At 36.4% G+C, this 12,325-nt stretch overlaps 1 protein-coding gene across 5 annotated transcripts in view; it reads left to right on the top strand.

Annotated features, from left to right (window-relative positions):
- The window catches only part of NDRG3 (NDRG family member 3), a 75,750-nt gene that overhangs the window by 42,169 nt on the left and 21,256 nt on the right, over nucleotides 1–12,325 (top strand). For 4 of the 5 annotated variants that reach the window (XM_051979256.1, XM_051979253.1, XM_051979254.1 and 1 more), the window contains exons 4-5: nucleotides 5,991–6,096; nucleotides 7,274–7,394. In XM_051979256.1, the coding sequence (XP_051835216.1) occupies nucleotides 5,991–6,096; nucleotides 7,274–7,394 (227 nt within the window). Of the gene's footprint in view, nucleotides 1–3,160; nucleotides 4,354–5,990; nucleotides 6,097–7,273; nucleotides 7,395–12,325 lie in introns of those variants that run through there. The other variant, XM_051979255.1, reaches the window with a different exon arrangement.

Genomic DNA, 12,325 nt, shown 5'->3' with positions numbered 1-12,325 from the left:
TCCTGAGGGAGATATAAGCATTCAATCTGTAGTCAGTGTTGCAAACAAATGAGAAAGATGTGTCACTTTGCTTTTGAGTTGGTAGTGTCCCAAGAGCTAAGTTTGTAAGAAAGAAGCTTGAATCATTTAATCCGGGCATCCTTCCAGAGCTGTGCTGAGAAACCCCTTCTTACCTACTCTCCTTTTCCCCAAGAACCTACTTTAGTAAAATCCTCAGAAAACTAACTGAGCCTCAACCCAATTGGAAGTTTCAATTCTTTTTTTTTTTTTTTTTTTTTTTTTTTTTTTTTGGCTTAATAAACTGGGGGGAGGGGGGCACGTACTTCTCCCCTCTGCCCCTTTGTATCTGCCATGTAATTGTAAGACTTAATTAAAATAGCCCTATGTCTCTTGGTTCTTTGATTTTCCTAGATGAATTAATCTTAATATTTTTTGAAGTGAATAGCTGTTATCATTTGAATCTGGTTATAAAGGGCAGTGGATGGAAGTGACATTCTTAAAAGTGGATGCAAGAAAAAAAGAATTTACTTCCCAGAAGATCTAAAATCATCAAAAGTTTATTATTTCCACACCTATTGTAAGATTGAGACCTGATTTATCCTATTTTCCCCTTGAATACTTTGACCATTGATTGGCTTTTGCATCAGAGATGTGGGCAAGCAGATAGTCATTAAAGTGATTATAGGTTTTTCCTAGACTGTATGCTCTGGAAAGGCAGGAAAACAGCATCTCTTCCAGAGAATATAAAATGTATCTGACTGAAAGGCTCTGGGTAGTAAATATTAGGTTGTATATAACTTGAGTGATTTCAGTCATCTCCAACCCTTTCAGGACTCCATTTGATATTTTCTTGGCAAAGTTACTCTAGGTTTGCCATTTTCTTCTTTAGCTTATTTTACAGATGAGGTAACTGAGGCAGACAGGTTAAGTAACTTGCTCATGGTTACACAGTTATAGTTTCTGAGGCCAATTTGAATTAAAGTCTTCCTGATTCCAGGATTGTTGATCTAGTTACTAAACCAGCTAACTGCTCTTACCCCTTTACAGTGCTTCAAACCAACATCTTCTCTCTTAACGGAATGACAGAAGAAAAAAGCAATAATGCACTGGGCATTACAGCATGGTTTATATCTAATATTTATTCCCAGTGGAATTTGAGCATGACAAAATATGGAGTAATTTCTTGTTTGCTGATAAAAGACTCATTGAGAGGCCAAGTAACATACTAGATAAATCATGGTCTGCAGCTCAAATTATTATGTATGCCATCTTCTTTGACATGTACTTAAATGGCTTTAAAACCTGTGAAAAATGCTTTCCAGACCAGCTGTCCTAAATTGAAGACTATAAAGTTAAAGATTCTTTATATATATTTATATTTATATTATTTTTATATTTATAGATATATATATTTATACACATACACACACACATATATATATAAAGCCAAATTCTTCTAGGGGAGGGGGGGCGGCAACAAGGGATGAAATGTTCAGAGGGAATAAGGATCAAACTGCCTTTTGCTTTCCAGAACTCCAGCTCAGATCTTAGCATGTTAGGAGACGAATTCTGTAAGCCCATAAAACTAGACCACATGTGCCTCCACCCTAAAATAGCTTAGCAACGTTATGTCTTTAACTCCTAGTTTTACAAAATTTTCTTAACTGATGAGAGTTGAAAATTTTAGGTGATTTTTAATTGAAGTATTTGAATATGATCCTTCCTTTCCTGTGATCTCCCAAATATGTACCACTACATTTATTTCTCTGGGTCTCTAGGGCTTCAGCTTCTGGAAGTCCTTCTGAAGAAATATCAGATAAATGAAGTACTCCTGTACAAAGAGAGAGCAGTTCACAATGTGGAGAACTCAGGAGACATCACAACCATACTGCAAAGGCGAAATCATGTATGATTAAGCAAGATGCTTTGAAAAGTTGAGAAATAAGGGCAGTCAGAGAGGGGCCTAGTCCAGAGCAAATGTTCCAGGTTCCCCAGAAATTGTCTTATTTGAGTTTGTCTTAAATATACTCATCAAGAGAGTCTCTGAAGTTATTCTAACTCTATGATAATGAAAAGGATGGGTGGGTTAAAATTCTGACAATGGAGATAGATAGAATGGACTGATTAAAGTTCTTGTTCCATTATTTCCAATGCCCTTGATCTTTTTCAGTGACCTATTGATTTTGCCCTTTATGGAGTCTTATGTCTTTAATTACAGTGCTAATCGAATCTAAACCGGTCTCTGTAAGGGCAGTGCCACCTGTTCTTAATGGCAGGTGCCATCATTCCTTGCCATTTGGCTGCTTCAGCTGCCATCTTAACTCCTTCTAGCATCTAGAAGTAGCCCTCCATCCTTAAGCCATTGAATTTATCATAAGGCAGCTGTCTCAAATGGAATTCCTAGTACAGTGGAAGGAATGCTAAATTTAGAGGTCAAGAACTTGAATTCAGATCTTGCCTGTGTCCCTTATTCATGAAGCCCACCTCATTAAGTTTGTAACAGGAAATTTTTTTAATGGCAAAATTTATTGAGTACTCATTTATTCATCAAAGTAAAGAAAATAGAACTTTTTTTTTTAATGAACTTTTAAGCCTTGATATAAAATGCAAATTTAGATTGATACAATACTGAATTTTTTGAATCATTTAAGGTGTATCTTATGGTCATGCATACCTCTGGACTTAGTAATGACTGTGTGATCTTGAGTAAGTCACTTCTTTTGGCCCCAGTTCTTCATCCACAAAATAAGAAGTTGATGGCAATATGGGGTAGTGGATAAAGTTAGATTTGAAATGAAGAAAACTTGAGTTCAAATTTTATGATATTATCCTTATGAATGTGGTAGGGTCACTTAACCTGTTTCAATCTCAGTACCTCATTTATAAAGTGAATAGATTGGACTGTATGACATCTGATGCCCCTTCTAGCTCTAAATTTGTAATCATGATTAAATTTTAATAGCCGAAAACTTAGGAAAGAGTTGATCCTAGGTAGAAACCTTTTAGGGAATTTCCCTTACACTACTTATATTCTAAAGGAGTCAAAGTGACCTCACAAAATTTTTTTTTATTGTCCTTTATTCTTTTACTAATTTTAGTTGAATTATTTTTGGACTAAGTTGAGAAGTCACCTTTATCTCCTTCATAATTAGGTTAAAATTATGTGAGGAAGAAGAAAGTGAAGAGAGGGAAGTATTTTGGGTATATATGAAGTGAGAAATGATTGTAAACATAGTATATATGTTTTGAATGATGTGGGAGATCTATTAGAAGTAGGGGAACTCATTGAAGGAGTTTGGGAGAACATTGGTTCAGATTAAAAGGATTAAGCTGGAACAAAACAATGCAAGAACTTAGATGGTGGATAAGTCAAAACCAGGAAGATTATAAAAAATAAAAACCACTTGCATTGGTCAAATTGTCATATTATAGTAGAAACCCCTGCATAACAACAACAACAAAAAAAATACTTCCAGATCCAGTCAGTGTTCAATAAAGTACTGATTCAGGAGTGGTAAAATAAAAATTAAAAAATTAAATGTGGTTCATTGGCTCTATTAAAATGTAAGCTCCTTGAGGACAGAAACTTTGTTTAATGAATGTTTATTGATTAATAAGCAAATTAACTAAAAGATGGATTGGTCAGAAGCTTTAAAATATCTTAAGACCTAGTTGGGAACAGAAAGAAAATATAAACTTGAGAAAAATAAAACGGTGATCTTTTTTAGTATGAAGCAAAGTTTGGGTAGAAGGGGATCACATGTAAGAAAATCGAAGACATTTGGTTGTTCTGTTTAGATGATGGCGAGACAACCTGATACACAGATCTTGGCTGTCTACCCTTCATTGACTTTGGACAGTCAACTGAGAACAGAAGTGTGTTTGGGGGGAACTTTGGGGTGCCACAGGTAGGAGTCTTAAAAGAGCATGTAATCATGCCCAAGAAGTGTTTTAACAATGGAGAGACCAGTTAAACAGATGATAGAAAGGAAGATCTTCCTCTCTGCCCTCTTGGTAATTGTGCAATGGGTCACATTGTGCAGTCATCCTGTATTCTAGAATGCCCGGGAGAGGTGGTGACTGGAGAGACCACCTCCTCCAGAACAGAGAGCAGTTGATTATTTAAAAAAAAAAAAAAAAAGTAGTAATATTGCTCCGACAGTGACCTGACCACTAATTCAGATCCACGATCAAGATCATTGAGATAGCATTTCACTCCAGATGAATTCTGAGCCTAGTTCTTCACAATCAGATCGACTTGTAAAAGATCTCACATCAAATGTTTCCTCATCTCCCCCTAGTGAAGGAAGAGGTTCTAAAGGCTCAGCAGGCAGGAGTCAATTAGATGGCCCGGTAAGTGCCTGATAGGATTTAAGCATGGTTCCCGTTGGCCAATAACTCTCCTGAGCCTCAGGGCAAGCCTCAGAAGTACTGAACTAAAGAATAAAACCCTAGTGTTTTCACTCTTCCGGTGCATGGTTATTGTCTCTCTTTGTTTCCAGGCATTATAAAGGACCTGGTGTCACTCTTAGAAAAATATATAAGAAGCTGTATTGAAATTATGAGATTTACACAGACCATCAGAGAAGGATAAAGTTGATCATTTTCTCAGTTCCCCCTGCTTTTTTTAATTTCAAAATTCTTAGTTACTTCCAACCTATCTGTTCTTGGAGTTCCTATATATTCTCTTTTTAGCATCTTTCTACTGAAGTTACTTCTCCATATACAGATGTCCTTTTGCATTTAATCACTATCCTCTACCTACCACTGAAAACCCCTTTGTTGTTCTTCAGCTGTCTTGGTGCTCTTAAGAGTCTCTGTGTTCTCCCCACTCCTCAAACCAGTGTTAATAGGAGAGTGCAACAATTTGAGAGAGAAATGTTGAGTTTAATGTGAAAGAGATTTATTAAATGCCCTGTGGGGTATATGATTTTTGGTGAGACCCAGTTGAACTAAACTTTCGGAAATATTTTGCCTCCTCTGTTCCATATAAAGAAAAATGAAAGATTTTAAAGAGGGTTCTTTATTAAATAGGAAACTCAAGTAGCTTGATCTTACTATTGGGTTGTTATTTTTTTAGTTGATAAATTTTGTTTTAATATATTAGTCACTTTTCAGTCAACAACCCTCCTTCCACTTTGAACCTTCCTATAAAACAAAATGAAAAAAGTTACACAAAACCCTCTAAAAGAGTGTGACTGACAGCAGTGCATTGTGCTTCTGATCTCCCCTCATTTCTTAGAACTCTGTATCTCCTTACTCATACACAAGAATGTTAAAACTAATAAAATTGATGTGTCAGACTAATTACCAGAAAGAATAGGTAGATATATAATCAGTTTTTCTTTTCCAAAACTCAAAGTCTTGGGTTCTTAGAAGCAGATTGCTTTGAACCAGGATCCTGTGAATTCCTTTGGTTTCAAAATTGCCCCCTCCTGATACTGGTTGCAGTGGCCTCTGATTGCATCTTGTGCTCTCCTCCTCAGCTTCCCCTTTGGCTCTGCTCGGGTCCTATCATCTGTTCTACTTACTAACTTTCTCCTATTTGGCCCAAACCCCACTAGTTTGACTCTTGGGTTTGCCCTACAGCTTTCTTTCCTTCCTTCATGTGCCTACTCTAATCCATGATCCTACAGATGACTACTCTTAACCAACATTGTCGTATCTCCCCATTCATCATCCAACTCACTTAACCACCTTTTCCATAATCCCTGCTCCTTTTGCATCTCTCATAAGTCTCATATAACCATGATTTTTTGCTCTGTGATCATTCCTCCCCCATCCTCTTCTTACCCTCTTTTCCATTTTATTAGATGAGGTTGGAAAGTAGCTGTTTTCTCACAGCATTTCATATATACAGATGTGTAGAACAAGGGAGTATGTCATCCCAGCTCGGGGAAAAAGTGAAAATGAAGCAAAAATTGTGAAACTTTTGGCATCCTGGGTGTACTTTTCAGCCTGTGGTGAAACACTACTTTCTCTTGTTTCAGGAGCACGACATAGAAACAGCTCATGGCGTGGTACATGTCACCATGCGAGGCTCACCAAAAGGGAACAGACCAGTTATTCTTACTTATCATGACATTGGCCTAAACCGTATGTATTTTGGTTTTATACTTTGCCCCCTTGCCCTATGGTATTTCTTCTTCTGTTTTGTTTTGTTTTGTTTTTAAATCAGATTACATTCCAGATTTAAGACTTAGAAGAGATATTCTTCTTTCACCTTTCCGAGAAGTGAGCAAGTATATAGAATTACATTTGGATTTTTGTACTCTGGGTATGAGGAACACCACACCTGTTGATGGAATTAATAACAATTCAGTGAATTTGCTAAAACAAGAGAATAGAGCTCTATTTTCCCCTTGGACCTTGCCTTTTTTTTTATCTTTTAGAACTGACAATTTGGAATATAAATTTTGTTCTATTCTAGTTCACTATCAGCATCTTAAGCATAAAAACACTCTTACACCAGCTAATCACCAGTGACTTAGCAATCAACATGCAACAAATTTGAAGGGGCTTGCTTGGTTTGACCATTCTTGATTAAACCATCTAGTACACATACATTGCCTTTTTACCTTCTATGTACTGTGTGCCCATATTTACTCATTCAGGTTTTTTTTAATGTGTGGCCTATGTTTGAAGTTTTCATTGAGGTGTTATAACTTTCTTGAAGCCTACTGATAATAAGTGATCTAAGCAGCCACACTAGATGAATAAATGTTGGATTTCTATGTACTTTAAAGGAGGATAAATCCAAAAAGGAGAAGTTGGTCTATTGGCCAGGCACATTGCTTGTTAGCCAGATAAAATGGATTAAGAAAGTTGGGGCAAGGGCTGAGTAGGAAGGTGTAAAAGGCACATAAAATATATAAGGCTCCATAAAATCAAGGAGTATATACACACAAGTTAATAAAAGTATGTATTTTTGTGGAAGACACTATGTTATGTATTATCATCAGTGGAACATAAGAGCTATTTCTCCATCTGATTTATCATTGGCAATAGAAAGAATTAGGAATGATCATTTTTTTAAAAAAATAGTTATTGAAATGTCTGACATGGAACCTCCCAAATATTTTGCTATAGTGGGATAACAATAAAAAAGAATTGGAGTGATTCAGCAGAAAGAAGCTGTAAGATTTAAATAGCTAAGACTTAAAAGAAGCATCATGTAGGAGGAAAATTGAGTGCAAAAACTGGTTTAAAATAAATTGGGTAGAAATGAATGGTTGGTTACCTCTGGGTTCCCCCCCCCCTTTTTTTTTTGCAGATAAGTCCTGTTTTAATGCATTCTTTAACTTTGAAGACATGCAAGAGATCACCCAGCACTTTGCTGTATGCCATGTGGATGCCCCAGGCCAGCAGGAAAGTGCACCCCCTTTCCCAACAGGGTAAGACTACAAGTAAGGTATTTTGAGCAACACATATTGGGGGAACATCTGGTGTGAGATGGGGTGAGCAGATTCCAGTGATTGTAAGCATAGATTTTTGAAATTATTATCCCGTTTCCTATAATCCTGACCTAAAAAGAATTCTAGCACAGCATCCACATTTGAGCGAACTTAACATTAGATTTAACATTTAGATTCTGTACAGTCAGTTAAATATAGATAGATGTATTATATTTTCCCAACTCTGTTAATAGCTGTCTATCTTCTTTTAATCACAAAGAAACGCAGTATTAAGGTCATCTCGAATACCTATACAGAGTAAGATCCAAGGTCTCCTGCTCATGTATACATCCTGGGACCATCACCCCGCATGCATGTACACATAGTCACTTGTGCTGTCATGTGCCATATAATCAGATTCATTTCAGAAGCCTGAGAATCCTCTCCCCCACATCTAGTGATTTAGGCTTTGAGTATTAGCCTGAATAGTTAGAAGTTTGTGGTGTTCTTTCTGCTGTCTAAACTATTGAGTTTTGGCTGGAGATTGGCTCAGTTTTTCTTTAATTTCTTGACAAAATTCTCTCTGATCTCATAAGTGAAAGACAGATCCCAGACCCCAGGGTGCCTAATTCTAGCTTCTAGTCTCTTCTTGTAGGGTCTTCTCTGGTCCTTGATTATGCTCTTTGGGTAATCAGAAATAGATTGATTTTCTAGTTTTCCTCTAGTCAGATTCAAGATAGCTGTCAAGGGAAGGAGGCACCATAGTCATGGTCATTGCTCTACTCCGTGTGTGGGGAGGAATCCCTTTATGTAAAGGCCCTACATAGTCCCAAGAATCCTAATGGCTAGGAATTTTGTAATTGAGAGAATGTCAGCAACTTCTTAAGGAGACAGAGATGAGTAGATGAGTAGAGACTGAGCTCAGACCCAGTCCCTTTTCAGAAATTATTGAAATGCCAGAAAGAAACAAAATCTTAAAAGTATTTTACTTTTCTTCTTGTTATCTGAAATTGAATAAAAATTCTGATGCAATTCAAAAATTGTGAGATGTAAGAAAACCAGAAACAAAAGAGCTTTTAATTTTCAAAATATGTGCCAAGATAGTTTTCAACATTCACCCTTGAAAAATACTGTGTTCCAAGTTTTTCTTCCTTTCTTCCTCCCACCTTTTTCCCCTGGACAGCAAGCAATTTCAGCATATGGTAAACATGTATAGTTCTTCTGTACATATTTTCACAATTATGCTGCGCAAGAAAAATCAGATCAAAAGTGGGGGAAATGAGAAGGAAAAAAGCTAACAAACAACAACAACAGCAAGTGAAAATATTATGTTATGGTCCACATTCAGTACCTATAGTTCTCTTTCTGGGTGCAGATGTTTTTCTCTGTCACAAATCTATTGGAATTGGCCCGAATCATCTCATTGTTGAAAAGAGCCAAGTCCATAAGAACTGATCATTGCAAAATCTTGTTGTCTTGGTTCTACTCACTTCACATAGCATCAAGTCATGTAAGTTTCTCCAGGCCTTTCTGTAATCATCCTGCTGATCATTTTTTATAAAACAATAACATTCTATTACATTCATAAACTATGACTTATTCTGCCATTCTCCAACTCATGGGCATCCACTCAGTTTCTAGTTCTTTTCCACCATGAAAAGAGGCTGCTACAAACATTTTTGCCCATGTGGGTTTTTTTCCCTTTTTGATGATCTCTTTGGGATAATAGACCCAGTAGAAACACTGCTGGATCAAAAGGTAAACATAGTTTATAAAGCAGAAATGTCAAGGGGTAAAATGTAAATGTAGACTCTTGGAGGACAATTTATGTTTTCTTTATATTCCCAAAATAACAATTTGCATGTATTAGATGATTAGTAAATGTTTAATTAAATTAAAATAGATTATTTTAAAGAAAATTAAGATCTCCTGCCAGAAAAACTTGGGAATTATCAGTCAACAGGCACTTATTAGGCACCTACTTCGTGCTTTCATAAATGGAAAGCACTGTATAAAAGCATTGACATTGTTGGATATTGCAGAAAACACAAATTAATGGCATAAAGCACAACTACTATGAAAGCTAAATGGAATATGAAGCAAAGAATAAAAAACAGAATATAAAAGATAATTGGCCACAATATAAGAAAATGCAACCAAGAATGTCCCCTATATTGCTGCTTATGGTTGCTTTGTTGGTTGATTTTGTTTAAAAGTTTTACATTGTTAAAAGGGAAAATTAAGGGGACATGAGATTTTGGAGATGAGATGGAAGACATGGGAAATATCTGGAAATAACCAATATAAAAAAAGGCACCAGTAAAAAATATCTACAAAGTGTATACTAAAGAAAAATATACAATTCAATCTCTTCAGGCATATTATTCTCAAATTTCACAACTAGGAGGATACAAGATCCATCAAACAAAAAAAGAAATAGAGTTCTGAAAGTCCAGAAGACTATGTTCCAATCCAGTCTCTGAGTCATACTGGCTGCGTGACCCTGGACAGACAAATCTCTTAACCTGTTCAGACATTTAATATTAATTAAGGCAGAAGAAGGCAGAAGAATGTTTGAAAAGAACAAACCTCTGAAAAATTCATCAACAGAAGTAAAGAGCTCTTACAATTAGAAATGGAACAGTGCTGTCAGATCAATGTGTCATAAGGATCTGTTCCAGACCCATTTTCTTTCTTTTTTTATTTTCAATATATACAAAGATAGTTCAACATTCATCCCTGCAAAACCTTGTGTTCCAGATTTTTTCACCCTCTCTTCCCCCACCCCACTCCTAGACAGAAAGTAATCTAATGTATATTAAAAATGTGCAGTTCTTCTATACACATTTCCATAATTATCCTGCTGCACAAGAAAAATCAGATCAAAAAGCACTGGTTTCTTATAGAACAATAATATTCCATATCATTCATGTATCATAACTTACTTGTACCCGGCCCATTTTCAGATCTTCTTTGGGCTGGTTCGGGATTCCACAGAGCTTGTATTCTCTGTCAATATTAGAGCCACTGTTATTGCACCCAGGATCATTGCACTGTGTGCTGTGGTGCAGCTTTGTAGCTGAAATTTAGTGGAATATAATACACCAAATCAACAAGAAAAAAATGATGTTCAGCTTTGGACATTTCTAATCAGATGTCCCTTAGACGTCTCAAACCCAGCATATGGATAACAGAACTAATCGTGTTTTCCCTCAAAACCTATTCATTTTCCAAATTTCTCTCTGTTGAGTTTCCCACCCTTCCTGGAGGCATCATTGCTCTTGCTCATCCCATGTATGCATACAGTCCAGTCTCATCACTTCTCTTTTATACTGTCTTCTCTCTCTTCATACTATAATTATGCTTGTTTGAGCTATCACCAAACCTAAACTATTATGAAACTCTCCCCTCCGCTAGATAGAGTCTTAATGTTACAAATGGCCACTTGAATAAACATCTAATAGACTAATGGATTAATAACTTCTCTTTTTCCTTATCTCATCTTCTCTTAAATCTATTCTGTCCATCACTGCCAAGTCTACTTGATTAAAGCCTGGTCTAACCTTCACCAAAGAAGCTTCTGTGATTCCCTGTTACCTCCTGGATCAAACACGGTCACCTCCATTTGGCAGTTAAGGCCTTTTGTCACATCCTAATCTGCTTTTCCATCATTCCCTTTTTCATTTTTTGATCTAGCTCAATTAGTTACCTTCTTGTTCTTCCTCACACATATTCCACCATTACCAACATCATGTCTTTGTGGGGTCTGTTCCCCTACCAGACATGCAGTCCCTTCTTGCCTCCACCATTGTTTCCCTTTGAGCTCAACTCCCAAGGCCTTTCTGAAGGTCTCTGGTTCCTGTGATATCCTCCCTAAATTCCTTGTATGTATTTATTTTTTTGGTGAGGCAATTGGGGTTACTTGCCCAGGATCACACAGCTAATAAGCATTGAGTGTCTTGAGATCGGTCCTCCTGACTCCAAGCCCTGTGTTCTCTTTCCTAATAGAAGGATCTGGCATATAAGAATAGCCAATAGTAGTTGATAGTAATTGGCTACATACCTTTACACTATTTTGTTTGCAAAAGGATTTATAAATATTACCTTATTTTATCATCAAAACACCCTGAATGGTATTTGTAAAAGTGCTTAGTACAGTGCCTGGCACATAGTTTGTTATTCAGATATTTTGGCCGTAACAATTGTTCATGACTTCATTTGGCAAAGAAATTGGAGGGATTTGCCACTTCTCCAACTTTTATAGATGAGGAAACTGAGACAATGAGGGTGAAGTGACTTGCCCAGAAAAATATCTTAAGGCCATATTTAAACTCAGGTCTTCCTGACTCCAGGACTAGCTGCCCTGGCACACAGTTGGTACTTTATAAATGTGTATTCCCTTCACCCTTCTTCCCTTTTTCTCTGTGTTTTATTGTATATACAGAAATGGCCATTTTAATTCCTATTTGTTATATTAAGACTGTATCAAAGGGCAGCTAAGTGGGGCAGTGGGTAGAGCATCAGCAGTCAGGAGGACCTGAGTTCAAATCTGGCCTCAGACACTTAACTTCCCGGCTGTGTTACCCTGGGCAAGTCACTTAATCCCAATTGCCTCAGCAAAAAGGAAAAAAAAATTACTCTTGATAATATCAGGAATAGGGGAGAATTTCATAAAAGAAAACATGATAACCATATCTGTATAGTTGTTTGAGATAACATGTATAGCACTTTATAAAGTGTTACATAAACTTCATAAAGTACTATATAAATGCTAAATGTTAATATTGAAGCTTACAGTATATTTAATCACATTTTATCTTTAAAAAAAAAAAAAAACAAACCTTGAGATAGGAAAGAAAGAAACATTAAGTATCTACTATGTGCCAGACACTAAATTAAGCATTTAACAGATTTGATCCTTACAATAGATC

This window comes from Antechinus flavipes, chromosome 2 (assembly GCF_016432865.1).
Source record: "Antechinus flavipes isolate AdamAnt ecotype Samford, QLD, Australia chromosome 2, AdamAnt_v2, whole genome shotgun sequence".
NCBI classification, from domain to species: Eukaryota; Metazoa; Chordata; class Mammalia; order Dasyuromorphia; family Dasyuridae; genus Antechinus; species Antechinus flavipes.
This window is presented reverse-complemented; position numbering and strand designations above follow the sequence as displayed.